Raw genomic sequence first — 20,387 nt, 5'->3', positions numbered from 1 at the left:
GGGAAACAGTCTTTGGCAAAGAGGCAAAGTAACCCGGAGACAAGTATCTTCAAACTGCTGCAATAGGGTTTACCGGAGCGTGCCCAACTGTACCCAAAGGTATAACTTCCAAAGAACCTGTTGCACAAGTGTAACGTATTGCCTAATTTGAATTGCAGAACTTGACTGCATGCATTACAGTGTGAGGCCAGAAGTTTTAGGACTGGCAAGTAGGACCAAAAGAACATTATGGTATTAGGTTATGTATTATGCATGCATACTTATTGTAATTTAATGAATTCCCTAAGAGATTGCAAACATAGAACCTCCCATGCTGCTTCTGCAGTAAATTTGGGGACTTTAACTGTTACAAAATTTTATTCAGAAAAAGCTCAGTTATCTCAGGAGAGAGGATGACAAAGTGCTTTGCAGCCTGGTTGCACTAGCACAGCCAAACAGAAATCAGCCTTTCACACCACGTCACACAGAACAGGTTGGGGAAAGCACCTTATGGCTCCTTCCCAGCTTGTAAATGAACCTACTGCTAGAGATGAATGGCCATCCATTATTTAATAAGCTTGTCATCAAAGAGCCTGCAGCTGCGCTGCGGTTACCTGGCCAGGACTGTTACCCATGGTGCTGAAAGCCCGACCAGGAAAAGGAACGAAGAGCATTTCCTAGGTCTTCGAGGCATACTACCCAAAGAGAAACATGACCACCCAGATAGGAGCACAGGATCATCAGACAGGGGAATCACTTGAGCACAGGTCTTCAGCCAACACTGGCAAGCAGGGGCTTACAAGCCCTACACTGCAACTCCACTCACCAGCTTCAGCCTTGTACAGAACCATCCTCCCCATCTCCTCTCCCAACTTGCTCCAGCACTCCTACACCCAGGCCTCTTCCAGTCCTACCTACTTGTCCTCAACTATGTGCATTAGGTGCCTGCAGGAACATTGGGATAAGACCCCAATAAATTGGCCCATTACCCGTCCCTGGCTAATCTCGTTTCAGCTGTCCTGATTGGAGCTCCTCATCACTGCTAAACCTGCAGGCAGGAGAGTAAGAACACACACACTTCTGTGCCAACCTGTGCTGATGGTAGCTGATCACCTGGAAAATAATGCAGGTCTTTCAGATCCAGACCAGCATCTCTGACACACATTCACCCTCGACACTCTCCTCTGAGAGCAGTGACCTCCCACATCAGCAGGTCCCCAACAGCTTACACCACCACAGCAAGGTCTGCTAGAGCTTCTGCCAATGACCCTATGTCAGAGTGATGACCACGACCACCTTGTCCTCACCCTGAAAGTCTGTATGAGTACCACCTGAAATGGAAGAAATCCTGCTTTGAAATTTACACATTCATCCACTTGTTCCAAAATTAATGGGATAAAAAAAATTAACCATAAACACAGACAAACCTGGCATCATGCATGGGGAAAGGTTGTACAAGATTCACACTGATGCCTCATCGAAGCAATAACACCTTGTTGTGAGAGAACAGGTCTGGGGCAGCTTTGCAAGATCTTTCTTGCAAAAAAAAAAAAAAAAAAAAAAAAAAAAACCCCCCCCAAAAAAAAAAAAAAAAAAAAAAAAAAAAACAAAAAAACCACACACAAACAAAAAACTTTTCAAGGTGATTTTTGGGGGTTGGTTGGTTGGTGTTTTTTACCCATTCTCACAAATATTTTGAATTCTAAATCCTGCTTGACAGAGAGCTTTTAGCTGCATGGTTTGGCTAACCCCTAGCTCCTGCTGTGGCCATCACTTGTTCCTGTGCCAGTTGCAGTCTCCCTCATTTGTTATTCAAGTTGCTTTTACAGGGTGGTTTCTTCACTTAGCCACTGGTTGCACATGGCTCAGTACTTAGTGGAAAACTGTTGAAAGAAGAATCTAAGCAACTGAAGTCCATACATAAAACATACAGAAAGCAGTGCCGTGTATTCTCAATAGTTTTCATTTCAACTCTTTCAAAAAGCAGTACAGAGAAAGTGTAAATTTTGTGATCCTATACTAATGTACTTCATTATTAAATACCTAAAGGAAGGTAAAAACCTACTTTAATGCCAATGTTGTAATAGAGCAATCTGTCACTCAGAGAAACATGCAGTCCCAAGATGGAGGTTTCTGAAAGGGTTAAACAGACAGTGCGTTTTGTATTAAAATACTTGGCAATCCCAACAGAATGCGAAAGTAGAACCAGATCATAGGGGTTCATTCCTCCTGTAATTGGCTGTACTGTGAAAAACAGTTTTGTGGAGGAGCAAAGCGCTGCTTGAATTTCTTTCAGCCTGGAAGAAGGCAGAGCACAAGCACAGAGCTTGTAAGAGGTGATGCTGGGGCCAGGGAGCTGAGCCAGGCACACGGTCCAGCACCTAAACCCCTCGATTCACATCCATAATGTGGGCAGATCAGGGTGTAGCGCACAAAGTTTCTCCAGCTATGGGTTCAGCAAGGTTCAAAGTTCAACCCAGATTTAAGCACACTAGTCCTCAGAACTGCTTCAGTTCATAAACTCATCTTTTATTATGAGTTTATCTGAGACTAGAGGATGGCATATTTGAATTAAAGGTTTCAAAGTCCAGCTTTAAAAACAACTTTGTGGGGAGACTTAAGCAAAGCTGCCATTGGAATTTTAGCTTAAGACCTTGTAAGGAAATCAGCTAAAAGTTCATTATACTCTATAATTTAAACAGGGTCCTGGCACAACTCATGTTACTCATGAGTGTAATTCAGAGCTCTGATGCTGCATCTATAGTTCAAAAGATAAACTTGCAAAAATAAACCTAAAATGCACAGAAGGCAGTCAGTGAGTAAATCAAAGGTTAATACAGCTCTAAATCCTCTGTAACAAGCACAACAGACTGTGGGCAACTTCATCCTAAGAACCTCAAAAGGCAGAGACTGAAGGAAGTTTTTGATAAAAATCAAACCTCAAACATGTTTCCTTTTGCCTATGTTCAATCACTCGGGTATTTGAAAGCTGAATCACAGCACCTACTCGCAGCTCTGGCTACATCAAGCTGGGCTCCCTCCACCACCACAGGGTCTGGAGGCTGAGGCTGGGCTGGGTCCCACGGGTGACAATGGAGCCACCATGTCCTGGTGGCAGCCGGGGCTTCCTGCCATCCTCTGTGTGACAGAAGACCTCTACCAACAGCTGCAGAAGGATGCACAATGCAGAGCTGTCCAAACTTCTGGTAGGCTGATTAAAACCCATTGAGGAGAGAAAAATAACAAACAAACAAACAAACAAAAAAAACACAACAAAAAAAAAAACCCCAAACAAAAACTTTCCCCTTTAGTCTCTCGTATTTTGGAGCAAAAAGCCAAGAACTCCTTTTATTTGCTTCTCACTGATACCATTAATTTTAAGCCTTTTTTTCTTTTTAAAGCTTGAAACCCCCAAGATATTTATTTAAAACCCTTTACCTGGCAAAGCATAGAGCTTTCCTATACTGAAGTCCTACAGGAAACATCTACTGTCAGCCAAGCAGTGGGATGAGGTGACTCCCAGCTCTACACCTTGCTGCAGAATGACGGCATACTTAACAATCCAAAAAGGAATAGAAACCAGATTTTAACAAACCAGCAATTTCCACTAGCAGGGAAATTTGCAAAAGGAAACAGGGCACATCTAGAACAATCCTTTCCTAGTACATAACCAAAACTTCCAGCTACCAGCTATTTGAGAGTTTCCTGAGCTAGAGCTTGCATCCCAACAACCACCTAATGAGCACTGACGTGCCAGCTCCTCACCTATCCATCCTGCTCCTTTTTCAGTCCATCTGCACATCCACTTTCTGCAACATCCCATGGCAATAAGATTCACAGGTAAATGATATGCTGTACAAAAAAAAGTGAGTGACTGCTGCCTATTCACTTCCTCTGCTCCATTCTGGATTTGTGTCAAGCTAACTCCAAAGTCTGTTGTCTTCACACAAGTTACTCCAGCTAGCTCCCATCTCTGCCACTTTCTCTGGGCCTCTTCTAGGTTTTTTTAATCCTTCCTAAAATGACCTAAATTGAACACAATATTCAACAATCAGGCAAATCAAGGATTTACACAGTTCCCATGTTTTATCCTGCTTGTCACTGATCATCGAGTTAATGTTTTCAAAGAGATTGGGAATGATTCCACATCTCCCTTGCAAGAACCCTCTTTTATTTCATCTCCCCTCCCCCCTTTTTTTTTTTTTTGCATGATGGGGGGAGCAAGGAGAAAGGCCAGACATCCCTATCAGGGCTGTCTGCCCTCCATTCCTCCAACATTCTGTGACACCAAGTTTCATCTATCATCTCCTGTGAAAGCACTTAGTGTTATAAAGTTCTTCTGCAACTGTCATCCAGCTTTACATTTAAGCAGTCTACATATTTTTACTTTATAGCAAATTTTTCAGCTTGCTCCATTTCTGATCACTTACAAACAGAAAAAAAACACCAAACAAAAACCACCAACCAAAAAACCCGCATATTTCTAATCTTTTTTTTTTTCTCCACTGTGAAAAGTTAGTTTTTATTTTACCTTTTATTTCTCATCCTTCACCTCGCTATCAACTCACAGACCTCTTCCACCCCAGTGACTATAACCACATCTTTGCTTAAGAATCCTGGCAAAGATGGTGGGAAGCCTACTGTCTGCATGAACCTGGCTGTGGGCTGGCTGACAGCTTCGAGTAATGCCAGAAAACCTTCTCTTCCCCAAGTCTGTCTTTCCCCCTTTCTAATCCATATGCCTACTAAGACTCTTCTTATTACAGTTTCTACCAATTTGCTGACTTATGGCTTTGCAGTTTCAGGCACGCATTACTGCCAGGAGTCTGCAGAGCTCTTTAGTGGAGTCTTGGTAACCCCAGTGACTTCTGGCCTCACTGGTACCTCTGTCTGAGACCACCTCTTGGATTTATCCTATGTTAAGAGAATTTCTTCAGTTCTTCTTTGGAACACTGGTGAGAAGAATTCAGCCCTCTTTCTCCTTCCCCTTCCCCCCCCCCCCGGCCTTGTGGTACTTCTTCCCTTTTCCTTTTTCTACCTACTCTTGAAATACTTTCCTATTTAATCATGTTGGACTTTCTGTGAACTTTGGCAGGGTCCCATCCCATCCCATCCTGTTCCATCCCGTGTCGTTTCCCCCCCCCCCCCCCCCGCTCTATTTTAAACTTTTTCTCATGGGTAGTATACACTTAATATAAGCACCTACTGTGGTTTTAAGTAAATCCTCTGTGACCTGCACACATCAACACCCTTTTAATTTCTCTAACAGTAGCTCACCCATTTTCATGTAGTTTTAACTTCAAAGCTAGATAGTATTATGGTAACTACATCTCATGCAATATTCCATGCATCATTTAGTATTAAGACTTTTTGGGGATTTTCCAACAAGTTTCTTCAGGTTGACACTTTGAGCCTCTAAAAGTTCAGTCACTGCATCCCACACTATCACACAATGCTGTACTATTTGCAGAGTGGTAGCTAAAAAAGTCTCCTATTGCACTTTCTATACTGCAGGCTGTTGAATTTCCCCTTGCCCATCACAGCATCCATCCATGTCTGGCAGCTGGTGATACAGCCATGAATGCTTTTCTTAACTGTGTGATGTAAATCATTGCTGGGGATTGTACAGTATTTTACTGGAGTCAAGTAGTTAATGCACACTGTCACCCCAACTCCTCTGTCACTCCTAAATGTTCTACAGTGTCCTTGGGATTATCTTCATTTCCACCAGCTTTCTCAATTGCCTATTTGATCAGTAGCTTCATTTAAGGCCAACAGACCCACCATAGCTCTTCAATTAACACCACACAGAACATATGCTTTTGGTTTCAGTCTTATGTATTGTACTAACTGAACTGTAAAGCGTGGCTCCCAAACCCCAGAGCAGCATCTTGCTGCAGTTACTCCAGCTCAGCCCCCTGCTCTCAAGAGACACACATACTCCTGCTGTGCCTGTGGGAGAGGGAGGGCGAGACACACGCTCCTCAGCGGAACCGGGAACTCCCACCACCTTCTGCTAGGTTTGCAGCTGTACCTCCCGTTTGCCTTCTCACAGGTCATCTTCATTTCTTTCCAAGTCAGTGTAGATCCACAAAGTTTCATTACTGCTAGTATTCTGAGTACTGACATTAAGGAGTTGTTTTCTTGCACACTCTACATCTCCCAGTTACCAAAGAACCTCTATGCAGGGCATCATGTAACCCAAACCCTCTCCTTCAGACTCCCTATCCCCTAAAAAAGTTGTCAGCACTTGGAAAGACTGAAGATACTGAACTCATTGAATGCACTCATTTGGCAGTCTGGCCAGCAATGTGTTTCTTCAGTAGTTCTTTGTTTAAACTTCTTTTGAGTTGCAGATTTTGAACTAAAGATTTTCAGGAAGCTGTAGGAAATGTCCAAACTTGGCTCTTGCTTGAGCAGATTAATTCCTTCTGGAAATTCCACCTGTGCAATAGATGCCGGGAACTCGTGCCCAAACTCTTCCATATATGGGGAAGGTTGCTCTGCTTCAAGTCTGGTCTAGTCTTCTGCCATCATGAGGAGACAAGACTTAGCTTCTGTTACAGTAAGCCTGCACTTGTCAAGAGATTGCACAGTCTCTGCCTCCCTGCTTACAGCCACCAGTGTAGCTCAGCCCCAGTCTCACTGTATTCATCAGGCTGTCCTAGCTAAGAGATAAAGGCTCTTCAAACCTATCATCTACCTCAAGCCAGTACATCCACCTCAAAAATTTAAGCACGCGTGTTTACAACGGTACTCTTGCTTTCCAGGTAGTTTCTCAGAATATAAAAGCCACCAGCCACAGGGAGGAGATAAGCACATGGTGAGAGGCTGTCGGCTGAACCCAGGACAGAGGCCTAAGTGCCACATTCCCCCAGCAAGTGCAAGATAAATGACAGGATTTACAGTTTAGTTGCAGGATTTTACAGGGACAGTAGGGATTCAGAGAACATAAGAAGAAAGGAAGGATTACCAGACCCTACCAGTTTTCTTGTTGTAAGCAAGGCCCCCACTGCAGCATCCGTGCCCCCTCATCACTGACATGAGGAGGTCTGACGAAAGCTATTGCCACGTGCAGGATGAAGATGGCAGCAGCAGACCAGACCTCCTCCTCCAGCACTGGAAGCATTGCAGGAGAAAACTAAGAGAGGTTCACCAAACTATGGGCTAACAGTGTCTCCAGATCACATTTTTTGGAAGCAAGTAGCACTAATAGAAGTGGCTCTTGGGCAATGCAAGCAGCCATTAACATGTGATTTAAGAGGAAAATGGCAAAAAAAGAAAAGCAGAATAAGGAGGATTGCGTGATAAGCCTAGTATGCACTCTCACCCAGCAGCATCTGGAAAGGATTTTCTCCAGTAGGCAGGGAAGAACTCTATTACATCCAGTTAACTGTGCTCTAAACTGATTATGCATGTGCCAGGCTAATGGATTACATTAGCAAGAGGAAAAATAACATCCAATCAATCTCAATTTACTGCAGACCACACCAAGGCCCGATAGAAACCATTCCATGAACTACTCCCACTGCCACTGCATCTTTTCAGCTATCAAGAGAGACGTGGCATTACAACCCTTCTGAAGACTGCAAGAATTGCACTGAAGCTTGCTTGATCCAGAGAAAGGTTTTTCCAGTGTTTTCAAACACTGATTCCAGCTATGCTGGAGTGAGACACTGTGAATCCAGCTGTCCACTGTCCCCTGCTACAGGCTTTATATAGACATACTAGAAGGCAAATACATGAACCATACAGCAGACTTCATGACTCTGAAATGTGTTATTCTCCATCTAGTGTTTCACAGCTTTTATGTCAGAAGCAACACAGTGCTGTAGCAGCTGAGAACTGCCCAGGCCTCTTATGAACCTAAAACCTGACAATTCCTCTTCGCCTGTCTTGAGGAAAGCATTTCAGGAATCTTTATTACAAGCATCTATGGCTGTCCTTGAGTCTGACTTTGTTTCCCCCCTCCCCTCAGAGTGAGAGAACTCTAAAACCCCAATTGCTTCTTCCCAGCAGACGCTGTAGGTGAAGGGTCTAGATAAAGAATTTTTAAACCTCTGCAATGTATATTTTTAAGAGAACAATATTATGTGTTAAAACTCATAATAGAGCTTTTGAACAACTCTTTTGTACCCCAAATTGAATTCCACAGAAGAGATTCAATTCCTCAGCTGGCTTTTTAAAGTCTCACTGGGACTCTCCTGCCCCCCATGTCCAAGCTGATTTTACTCTCTCAGGTCTCCTGCACATCTGAGAACAGATGCTTATGTGTAGACCTGACCATTATTAGAGCCAGTCTGCTGTGTTATGCTGGATCCCAGCTGATGATGGTAACAGCAATCATCACAGCAGTCTTGGCCTCAATAGAGAGCTTAGCAGAAACTGGTTCCTCCTCTGAGCACTTCCCCATCAACTCCAGGCAGGTCCATCAACCATAGTTCAAAGCAAAATCTCTATGATGCTCCTGGCTATCTCTTTCCTCTCTGAATTTTGTGGAACTGCTCATTCCTAGGGAAAATCCAGGAGTTTTGACATCTGTGTGCACTGTGACATGGGTGGGCTACTGTACAGTTCAATGTCAAGTTTTAAATTCCCATTACATAAAGAAAAACACTCAAAGAAATAATTTTGAAGTACAAAATACAGTCTGTGTATGTATACATACTGATATATAAAAAAAATGGCACCACATTTGGGGGGAAAGCAGGAAGAAAAGTATGAGGACCTGAGAGAAATGAGGAGACAATGAGTGGGACAATATATGTGAAGGGAAGGTATGCGGTTGCTTAGATTTGTGGCAATTTGTACCTGATTGTTCATACTAAAGCCATTATGGGATGATTAGAGAAAAAGGTGAAGCTTTAAGCCCAGTGAAAATCAATACAAACGTCTGGAGCAATTCTGCTGCACAAGTGAAATGACTACTGTATCCAGAGCTCCTCTTGACAGCCCACAGGGTTCATGCCAGCAAGGGGAGGGGGTTGTGAGCAAGAGAAACAAGTTAAGAAAGAGAAGATGATTATAAAATGTCGTGGTTTGAGCCCAGCCGGTAACTCAGAACCACACAGACGCTCGCTCACTCCCCCCCTGCTTCCTCCCCCTGCTCCCGGAGGGATGGGGAGGAGAATGAAAAGAATGTAACTCCCACGAGTGGAGATAAGAACGGTCCAGTAACTAAGGTATTATACAAAACTACTACTGTTACCAGTAATAATAATAATGATTAGTGAAATAACAAGGGGAGAGGATACAATTGCTCACCACCCGCTGACCAATACCCAGCCCGACCTGAGCAGTGATCTGGGCCTTCCGGGTAACTCCCCCCGGTTTATATACTGGGCATGACGTGCCATAGTATGGAATACCCCTTTGGCTAGTTTGGGTCAGGTGTCCTGTCTCTGCTTCCTCCCTGGCAAAGCATGAGACTGAGAAAGTCCTTGGTTGGAATAAACATTACTTAGCAACAACTAAAAACATCGGTGTTATCAGCGTTGTTCCCAGGCTGAAAGTTAAAAAAAACACAGCACTGCACCAGCTACTAAGAAGGAGAAAAATGACTGCTATAGCTGAACCCAGGACATAAAATAAGACACAAAATGAAGGGGGCTGGGGAAAGGAAAGAAAACCAGATGGCATAGGCCAAATACTGTCATGGATGGAAACCTGCAATGCCTCCAAATACAGTCTGTCCACACACAAGGTCAAGTACATGCATGCGTATACAGGCTTCTCTTCCAGCCTTCTCCCTTTTCCAGCCTCACAACACTTTGCTGGTCCCAGCATTAATGTATATAGAGCATAAAAGCAGAGAGACAGCAGCCCTCTTCACCCCTCCCCACTCCATCCACCCAGCCTTCTCCATGCCAGAATGAACGCACTTCAACAACAGCAAAAGCCTCCAAGTGCTTGTGAAGAATCTCGTATGGCTTAACAGACTTCCTCATGGAAGAGAGCCAACAGTATGGCAAACACCGCCTCACACAATGTTTTCAACAGTGACTGTTGAATTTTTGTGGAAAAGTATAATTTACATGCAGTGCTAGAAGACATACAAGCCCCCATTAAAGCACCTTGACATAAACACCTGTTGGCCTAAGGCTTTAACCACCACAGCTGCTATCAGAATGCAGGCTGAAGAGCTGCACCATGCAACTGAGACTGGGTCCTGCTGGAGAGATCTGAGCAGCTCATCTCCAAAGGATCACAATCTACTGCAGCTCAAAATAGGTTTTCCTTTGTTCCAGCACTTGGGCAATGAAGGAAGATGAAGCAAAGCCAACCCTTACCTTATAGAGCTTCAGGCTGGCCTCATGCCTTGAGTTCGCTGTGTGAAGACGCAGCTTCTCTAGACTGTTGGTGTAGTAGTCGCAAGCATTGCATTTCAGATGTACTGGATTCCCAATGGCCGCACACTTCAGCCTCCACTCATTGGCTTTGCCACCCTCCTTGATATGTGCTACCAGCTGGTATTTCTGCACATGCTTGTCTGTCTTACAGTGGAGTTGGAAGTTTGCCTTGAGCTGTGTGTTGTAGCGGCACAACTTGCACTGGTATGAGTCCCCCATCACTGCCTTCCACTCGTCTTCAGGAAGGCTACGCTCCATGTTCATGTGAAGGCCCAGAATGTCCAAATTATCTGTAGTGAACTTGTTGCACACAGCACACTGAAAGAGCTTCAGAGATGGGTCATTTGTTTGTGTGAAACTCTCACCCAAGTTCATTAGCTCCTCAGACACCAGCTGTCCACCACCTAACCGCATGTCCAGGGGGATCTCTCCACCCACTGCATGAAGAAAAAAAGGGGAGAAAGAGGTCAGAAAAGCTGAATTCTTTACTTGCCAGAAAGAAGCACACACAGCAGTACATACGCTGCTCCCAGTGCAACTCTTGCACCCACCAAACACACAGCAGGAGCCAAGCACAGCTGTCCCTTCACCTACTCCTCTGTGCTTCTGGTCAGTACCATATCTGAAGAAAAAAGCAATCATAACCAGCGTGTGAGTCTGGGAAAGGACACAATAGCTCTTGCTACCCACCTGCTGAAGGAGAAGTATCCAACCCTCTGCCTATGAAAGGGGCAAGAAAAACCCTACAAAGTTTCAGAGAACAAAGAATTCCTTAGTACCACACCAAAGCCTCTGTGGCCATTTCAAGAACAGCATTAACACTTCATCCTGGCTTTTTCTTGCCTACCTGGAGAAGCAAGAACTGTTACCTCACACAGTGCCAGAGCACAGTCCCTGCCAAATAAAAATAGTCAACAGCCACAGGTCCAAGTGATGGGAGTACTGCAGTTTGGTCACCATGCTGCCGTCACAAGTGGGCAACAGTGCAGAATGTGGCAATTACAAAAAACAATCTGAAAAGTGCCACTCCTGCACTACTAGATCTCATCTCTTGTCCAACAGTTCAAAATGGTGGATTCTCTTCTAAAAATAGTGTTGACAGATGCTTTGTATGCCCAAGGAAAAGATAACCACTATTAATGATGAGAGTGCAAGAGCATGTCAAGGAAAGACAGCAGGACGCTTACTGTCTCCAAGTGTCAGACTTACCCTTCAAACCACGAGCTGAACTCTATTCACTTACAGTAAATGACTGCAGCAAGCTCTTATATCAGCATTCTGAAGATGTGGACAGAGAGACCTTCTTTTTCTAACATTAAGATTTTATGCCAAAGCACAGAGACCAACCACCAGCCTTTTCTTAGGACCTTAGGAGAGGATCAGGTTCGAGACCATCTTAAGAACCTGAACGTGCACAAGTCCATGGGACCTGATGAAATCCATCCACGGGTCCTGAAGGAGCTGGCGAATGAAGTTGCTAAGCCACTGTCCATCATATTCGAAAAATCGTGGCAGTCAGGTGAAGTTCCCGATGACTGGAAGAAGGGTAATATAACCCCCATTTTCAAGAAGGGGAAGGTGGAAGACCCGGGGAACTACAGACCAGTCAGCCTCATCTCTGTGCCTGGCAAAATCTTGGAACAGTTTCTCCTGGAAAACATGCTAAGGCACATGAAAAACAACGAGGTGGTTGGTGACAGCCAACATGGCTTCACTAAGGGGAAATCCTGCCTGACCAATTTGGTGGCCTTCTATGATGGAGCCACGGAACTGATGGACAGCGGCAGAGCAGTTGATGTCATCTACCTGGACTTGTGCAAAGCATTCGACACTGTCCCACATGACATCCTTGTCTCTAAATTGGAGAGACATCAATTTGATAGATGGACCACTCGGTGGGTAAAAAACTGGCTCGATGGCCGCACGCAAAGAGTTGTGGTAAATGGCTCGATGTCCAGTTGGAAACCTGTAACGAGTGGTGTCCCTCAGGGATCGGTGTTGGGACCGGTCCTGTTCAACATCTTTGTCGGTGACATGGACAGTGGGATTGAGTGTGCCCTCAGCAAGTTTGCCGATGACACCAAGCTGTGTGGTTCGGTTGATACGCTGGAGGGAAGGGATGCCATCCAGAGGGACCTTGACATGCTTGTGAGGTGGGCCGATGCCAACCTTATGAAGTTTAACCAAGGCAAGTGCAAGGTCCTACATCTGGGTCGGGGCAACCCCAGGCACTGCTACAGGCTGGGCAGAGAAGAGATTCAGAGCAGCCCTGCAGAGAAGGACTTGGGGGTGTTGGTTGATGAGAAGCTTAACATGAGCCGGCAGTGTGCGCTTGCAGCCCAGAAAGCCAACCGTATCCTGGGCTGCATCAAAAGAAGCGTGACCAGCAGGTCGAAGGAGGTGATCCTGCCCCTCTACTCTGCTCTTGTGAGACCCCACTTGGAGTACTGCGTACAGTTCTGGTGTCCTCAACATAAAAAGGACATGGAGCTGTTGGAGCGAGTCCAGAGGAGGGCCACGAGGATGATAAGAGGGCTGGAGCACCTCCCATATGAAGACAGGCTGAGAAAGTTGGGGCTGTTCAGCCTGGAGAAGAGAAGGCTGCGTGGTGACCTCATAGCAGCCTTCCAGTATCTGAAGGGGGTCTACAAGGATGCTGGGGAGGGACTCTTCCTTAGGGACTGTAGTGGTAGGACAAGGGGTAATGGGTTCAAACTTAAACAGAGGAAGTTTAGATTAGATATAAGGAAGAAGTTCTTTACAGTGAGGGTGGTGAAGCACTGGAATGGGTTGCCCAGGGAGGTTGTGGATGCTCCATCCCTGGCGGTGTTCAAGGCCAGGTTGGACAGAGTCTTGAGCCACATGGTTTAGGGCAAGGTGTCCCTGCCCATGGCAGGGGGGTTGGAACTAGATGATCTTAAGGTCCTTTCCAACCCTTACGATTCTATGATTCTATGATTCTATGATTCTTTGCTCCACCTTGCTCTCCTTTTCCATTTTTAAGACATTTATGCTCTTCCTGCAGCTTTTTGGTATTTTACCTTGATCTTACATTATAGCTCAGCTTAACAACCTTATTAAAGGAAACTTTAGGTCAATAGTTACTCAGTCAATCAAAATGAGATATTTTATTTCCTTAACTTATAGTTTCCTGTGTTTCAACCTGTTTGCTGAGAAGAAGCCAACACTGGGAAGACACTCAAAGTTCAGGCAGAACTGTACTAACCTTTCTGAAAGCACAGAACCACAGCTGGTGCAGACCACAGCTTTGGGCAGTGTATGTCCTACTATCTTTCCTGCAGAAATGCAATACCACAATGTTCATTACAGTCCTGATCAGGATGAACTACAGCTTACAAGGCAACCTTAATGCTGAGCTTGTTAGAGGAACAGCACCTCATTTTCATCAAGCAGATCTCATGCTCACACAGAGAAGCACTGGTTGGAGAGCGTAAATCCCATCTACATGCACCACCATATACCTGTATTTCCATGAAAACAGTCAATGATCTTTTTTCTTGATTTGCTCTATCCCTTCTGCCACAGCAGAATACCCTCCATATCTGCTCCCTAAATATCTGAAGAGCAGGGAACCCACCACTTGCCTGCTATGGTCCATGTCTCCTAGTCACAGTGATTTTTCCAAGCATCCTTTTTAGCATATATCCCAAAATCCTCTCTTTAAATCAGTCTCTCCTGAACACATCATGCAGTAAAAACCCAAAGGCAGACTCTTCTGAATTATTAATATTCTACTTAAATCCAGTTTTGGACTGAAGTGTAAAAATGGGAAAAATCTGCTTCACTTCTAGCAAAGTTCATGGTGTGTGTACGAGTCTAACGAGCTGAGTTTGTGTCAAGTGCTTATTGACATAGGAAGGGCCTCCCTCCATAATCCTCAGCTTGATATTTGCAGCTATCAAGTGTACAATTCACAAATCACTCCCCAGGCAAGCTCATGTACACTCAAGGCCTTGTCATGCACTTTAGGAGGCTTCTGTTAAAATCCTCCCAATTTCTCTAATGCCAACTGCCCTGTGCTTCAGTGAAGAGACGCTGTAAGCTCCAGAAGGGAGCCTTCCAAGAACCCCACCACTGACAACACTGTAACTTTATACACTGCAAGCTGTATTACAAATGAGTGTCTACTACATCTCTTGGCAACTTGAAGCCATTGAAAATACACTAAATAGATTGCGTCCTTAACCTTCCAAAGGTGCAAGCTGGGATGCCATGGGGGGGGAATTCTAATTAATTTATAGTCACTTGAGTTACTCCATTTTCTTTTTCATTTTTTTAGTATCTTGTGGTGGCGTTCTCTCGTACGACTTCCATGTCCTTCTGGACTAATAATAAACTGCACTATGAATAGCTGAAGGAGAGGAGAACATGCATGAGACCAATGAACCAGCAATGGATCGCATCAGTAATAACCACATCAATGGATGGACAAGGTTAGGGAGGGCAGAGTGCAGCGACGAGGAGTCAGTTCAGAGGAAAGCAGGTAAAGCGGTGCATTTCTTTTCACATACTTTCTCAAGGCACTGTGCAAAGATTCTCAGCACCAGCAAACCAACATAGAGTGATTTCAGCCAGCATCTGCCACACCTGAGGAGTGGAGGGGTCTGTCCTGCACCAGCTCCCACCCTAGAGCTTTGCAATGGTCAAACACACCAGGCAGCACATGCACACAGCCAGCAACTGCTGGGGGAGGAACCGAACAGGACCCGACCCTCTATCCCCACTCTCAGTCTAATTCTTGGGCTACATTGTGTGTGGATGGGGTGTGCCCCCCCCGTGCCAAGCACAGAACATGGTGAATGCTTGTTGGCAGGGAAAATGCATTTGGTAGCTCATTTTCAAGTGCTTTTGTGATCTGATGAGAGAAATAATCTCTCTAGCCATTCCCATCCAGTTTAATAATTCTCATCTGGTCAAGCCTTGAATCTTATATCTCATGCTGGCAACAGAGGAACCATTTCAGCTCAGTTTCTTCAGCAGGGGAACACCACCCTTTCCACCAAATTCATCACAACTCTCAAAACCTACTTTCCTTTTCTTCTCAGGGCAACACAGCATGTAACAAACCAACTCAACATCTCCCTTTGAGAGCACCAGAAACTGATCGGACCCTCTCACAAAGTCACCTGCCAAACTACTCATGCCCCCTGACAAACCAAAGGAAAAATCATCAGGAAACACTGTAGAGTAAGGATGCTTTCCACAACAAGGAACATTTTATGCATGTCAGCAATAAACCATACCTACTGTTTTATTAGCTCCCTACTAAAACTCTTAGAAAATGTACTAGAAAAGTATCATATTTTCCCGGGATGAGGAAAACCAGTGTGTGGGGAATGCAGAAGAGGTCTCCACTGTGCAGTCTTCATCCTCAACCACCACACAAAAGCAACTCACCACAGCGCAGCTGCACCACACAGAGGGCTGCAGTGATGGAACAAAGGGATATGGCATGCAGCACCCAGTCTGCGCACATGGGCTTTGCTGGAATGCAAACACAATCACCCCCCCCATGGAACGAAGGGATGTGGCATGCATCACCCAGTCTGTGCACCAGGGCTTTGCTGGAACACAAACACAATCCCCCCCCCCCATGGACACAGTGGAAAACCCTTCAGCCTCACCTAGAGATGGAGCCATCACCATGGGATCGAGCTGGAATCCACCCATTGTGAACTGCGCATCTGAGGAAGTGCTGTCCATCTTCAAGTTGGGAAGGTTCATGTTCTGCGCCAGGTAGTACTGGTATAGCTCAGCCTCAGCGGGTGACGGTAGGCTGCCAAGGCTCAGGTGCCGGTTGTGTTGGATTTGGGACATATTTTGCTGAAGCAGCATCATGTTGTGCATGTGCTTCTCACTAGTCATGTGAATACGGAGGTTTCTAGCTACGTTGGTCTCATAGTCACACACCTCGCACCGCCATGTCGGTTTGGTTTTTGGTTTGGTGGGGGAGGGGGCCCCACACGTGCTACCAATGTTGGCTGCTGTGGCCACCACAGCTGCTGCCACCACCCCAGTAGTGTGGCTGAAGACTTGCTCTCCCCCTCCATTCTGCAGGTTCTGCATGTTGTTGAGATGTTTGTCGGACTGCATATGGATACTGAGGTTGCCTTTGGTAGTAGTGGAGTAGTTACAGACCTCGCAGCGGAAGGGCTTGTAACCACAGGTGTAGCTCTCACCCCGTGCCAGCCGTGGGTGTGGCTGCCCACTTTTGCAGTACACACAGGAGCCACCTGGCTCAGGATGTTTCTCCTTCATGTGCGCCTCAAGCGTCTGCTGGTACTTGTAGTGCCAATTGCACTTGGGACACTTGAGTGTCTTACATGAGTTGCGAGAATGCATCATAGTCATGTGGCCACCCAGCGACCGTGAGGAGCCCAGGACTGTGTCGCACTTCGGGCACTCTACGCCACTCCCCGAGAGGCACTCCCCACCCCCAAGTTCACAGAGGGGGCCAGCATGCTGGTGATGGGAGATGTAGCTCCCATCCTCGCCCTCCATGCTCTCATTTGGTTCTGGTGCTGTGGCACTGTCTTTATTGGCACTTTCATGGATAAAGTCCAGCTTCCTGCTGCCCTCTGCCATGCTGGCTCCACCACCCTCATTGTTAAAGCTTAAGCGATTCCTCTTGTTTTCACCATCAAAGACAAAGGAAGAAGCAGAATTAGAACTAGTAGAAGTTGTGCCCCGCAACAGGGTCTGGAGCACATTAGGCATTAAGGGAGAGTTAGAAATACTTTGGTTTGAGAGAGCAAAGTCCTTTTTGCTGCTGTCACCACCTGCCACAGCCCCAGCATCCTCCTGAGGCCGGTCCTCCAGCTCATCCTCCAACTCGCTCGGAAACAGTCCTTTGCAACCCTCATCATCCTCATCTTCTTCCTCCTCCTCCTCCTCTTCCCCCTCCTCCACCAGCTCTGCCTTTTCCAAGAGGATGTCCTGCTTGTCCCCCCCTTGCTTCTCCCCCTCTGCCACCCCAAGGTCCTTCCTCTCTGAGGATTTGGTGGGACTGGAAGCCAGCGGGCCCAGGGGGACTGAGGTGATGGGAGTCTTCAGAGCCGAGCTGGTCAGTCCGCCCAGGTTGAGGAGCGCACTGGGGGCCAGAACACCTGCCGGTGGTGGCTCTGCTCCACCGGCTGCCCCAGCCTGGAGTGCCTGCTCACCTTCCATGCAAATGCCACCGAATTTACCATAAAAACTCTGTCCAGGGCCTATGAGGTTAGCTGCAGAAACAAGAGGGTGCTGAAAGGTTTTGGTTTTTGGTTCCAGAAAGCTGACAAGGGGTTCCTTGTCTTTGCCTATCCCTTGGATGATAGCGGATATGTTCTTATTGCTAAGAATTTTCCGCTCCTCCTCACTCAGAGTCATTCGATGGTCGTGCACTGCGTGGGTCACAAACGAGCGGACATACCCAAAGGAGAGCTTGCACAAGAAACACATCAGGATGGGCTTCCTCTTCCCGTAGAGCACAAAGCCATCGAATTTGGACAGGTCCACATTGTTGGGAACATCTTTGGATATGTAAGAGCTTTTGGCAGAACCGTCACTGTTCAGGTAATCCTTGTTGCTTCTGTATCGCACATCGAAGACACGGAAGCTGTGCAGGACGGGGCTGATGCCCGCCAGGGCTGAGGTATTTGGGAAGGCCTGGTCTGAGCCCTCAAACCACTTCCCAAAGGATGAGGCTATGTGGAAGGTGTTGATGATCTGTGGGTAGACGGGAGTGGCAGCAGAGGGCTCTCCCTGCTTGGGCAGAGAGTTTGGGAGCAGCGAGGAGAAAGCCCCACTGCTGCAGGCACCCCCACTCTGCACCAGCTGGCTGAGGCTCTCCACAATGTAGGCCGAGCCATCAGGTTGGTAGACGATCTCGCCAGCTAGGTTCTCCACATCACTTTCCTCCTCCCCATCCTCGCTGCTCTCACTCCCGCTGTCCCCCTGCAGCGGCAAGGCCAGGCAGGCATCGGCACAGTGGTGCTCCATGTAGCTCTGCAGGCCGGTGAAGGAGGCAGTGCACTGCCTGCAGCTCACCTTCTTGCCGGTGGGCTTGGCGCTGGGGCCAGCCGCTGTGCTGCTCTCGGGGAAAGGGACCCTCAGGCTGTCCAGGGGGCTGCAGGTCTCCACCATGGGCTGCTCCATGCTGCCGACTGTGTCAGGGAGGTGGGCGCTGTTGATATCAGTCCATTGCTGGTGCTGAGGGATGCTGCACCCATTGTCCTTCCCAGGGATGACGGGCGAGTCACAGCCTTCCATGGCAGGGCCGGCATGGAGCGCTCATTGCACCCAGTACAGCTCGGACCTGCAGGCAGGGAGAGATGGAGAAAGGCAGGTGAGTCAGGGAGAAGAGACAGTTCCTATGAAGACCTCCCCACCACAAGGACCACCAAACCCTGTTCTTCAGGACCAAATGGGAGGCTGTGAGAGCTGGTGCCCCACGATGGGCTCCAGGAACAGGTGGCCTGACCTCGGGTAATGCACCGCTGGAAATGAGCAATGGAAATACAACAGGAGGAGGAGCACAAGAGGCAAAGCAAAGGGACCTGAGAGGTGGTGAAAACCTCCCCCAACACCTTTCCTGAAGAGGGGGAGGAAGACTGTAGGACCTGCACTGCTGCACCCAAAGCCATAGATCTTCACAAAACAAAAATCTAATAGAAAAGCTTTTGACAGAAACCAAATTAAGACACCACTACAGAATAATGCTGGAGCTTTAAAACGTTGTAAGAATGGTACTCTGTGGCTCCCTAAGCCAAATGCTGTTATTTTCAGGTGATTTCCTTCTCTGAGTGGTTTGGAGAGCATAGAACCAGAGCTACCACATGTGCACCTCCGTGGCAGACCATGGGACCCTGAGCAACTCAGAGATTTCAGAGTAAAAGCATTTGGTATGCACAGGAGATCTAATTGCTGTGTTCTGGACAGAGTTTAAACAGAGACACGTCAGGAGAGAAACCAAACAGGAAATTCCAGATCTGACAAGGGTCCATGCAGGGCATCAGAAAGCAGTCAGCCCACCATGCTCCTGGAAGCTCCCAGAGATGCTGCAAGACACAGCCTATGTGCACAAATGGCTTGCTCTCACCCCCAGAGGCAGATGGCTAATGCAGGTCCTGGAGGAAAAGGGAGGACACTCTTCCTACTACTTCTATTCCACCAAATACAATGAGAGCTGGGGAACTCACACTAAATACCAGGCTGCCAGCAAGCAGGGGCTGCTGAGCATAGCAAACATAGATGGTTCCTAACTATAGATGGTTACATACCTATGAGATTAGGGAATGCTACTGTTAGGATCTGGACCATTTTAAGGCAGACCACAGATCAGCAGCAGATTACCAGTCCAGCTGCAACCCTAACACAATCCTGTCCGCAAAGAAGCATTTCTATATCCTGCTTCCTATAGAGAGCTCCGGCACAAGACACACGGGAGGAAACACCAGCAGAAATTAAAGCACTATTACCTCATCTGTAAGAGTGATTTTTAACCTGTGGTCCACAGAATTCCTTGGGTATACAGATACAAAGGATCCATAGAAAACAACCAAGGAAAAATCGTGCAAGCAGAGGCCAACTTCACCACATTTTTACAATCTGTGACCCAAGAGACAAGAGAAGACTCATGCTCTATATCCACGGTTGTCAATGCCACACAGGAAATCTTCCACAGTATTTTATCTTCTACTAACTGAACACAAGCACCGGTTTGCTCATCAGACTATTCCCAAATTGAATACATGCGTAGGGAGAGTTTTTACCAATACTCAGTATAAGGGTTTGGGGGTGTCATGATTTAAACCCAGCCAGTAACTCAGAACCACACAGCCGCTCACTCGCTCCCCCTCTTCTTCCCCCTCCACTCACAGAGGGATGGGGAGGAGAACTGAAAGAACAGTCCAGTAACTAAGGTATAATACAAAACTACTACTGCTACCACCAATAATAATAATGATAAGGGAAATAACAAGGGGAGAGAATATAAAACTAAAAGGGGAAAAGGAAAAGAAAACAATAAACACAAGTGATGCACAATACAATTGCTCACCA

The 20,387-nt window shown here is 46.6% G+C and overlaps 1 protein-coding gene across 1 annotated transcript in view; it reads right to left on the bottom strand.

The window, feature by feature from the left end:
- The window catches only part of LOC115619129 (zinc finger homeobox protein 3-like), a 141,040-nt gene extending 122,444 nt beyond the window's left edge, over positions 1–18,596 (bottom strand). The window contains exons 1-2 of the mRNA XM_030511174.1: positions 15,974–18,596; positions 10,269–10,765 (exon numbers count right to left, since the gene is read on the bottom strand). Coding sequence (XP_030367034.1) covers positions 10,269–10,765; positions 15,974–18,596 — 3,120 coding nt within the window. The remainder of the gene's footprint in view (positions 1–10,268; positions 10,766–15,973) is intronic.
- Positions 18,597–20,387: the final 1,791 nt, after the last annotated feature.

The sequence above is a fragment of the Strigops habroptila genome, chromosome W (assembly GCF_004027225.2).
Source record: "Strigops habroptila isolate Jane chromosome W, bStrHab1.2.pri, whole genome shotgun sequence".
NCBI lineage: Eukaryota > Metazoa > Chordata > Aves > Psittaciformes > Psittacidae > Strigops > Strigops habroptila.
This window is presented reverse-complemented; position numbering and strand designations above follow the sequence as displayed.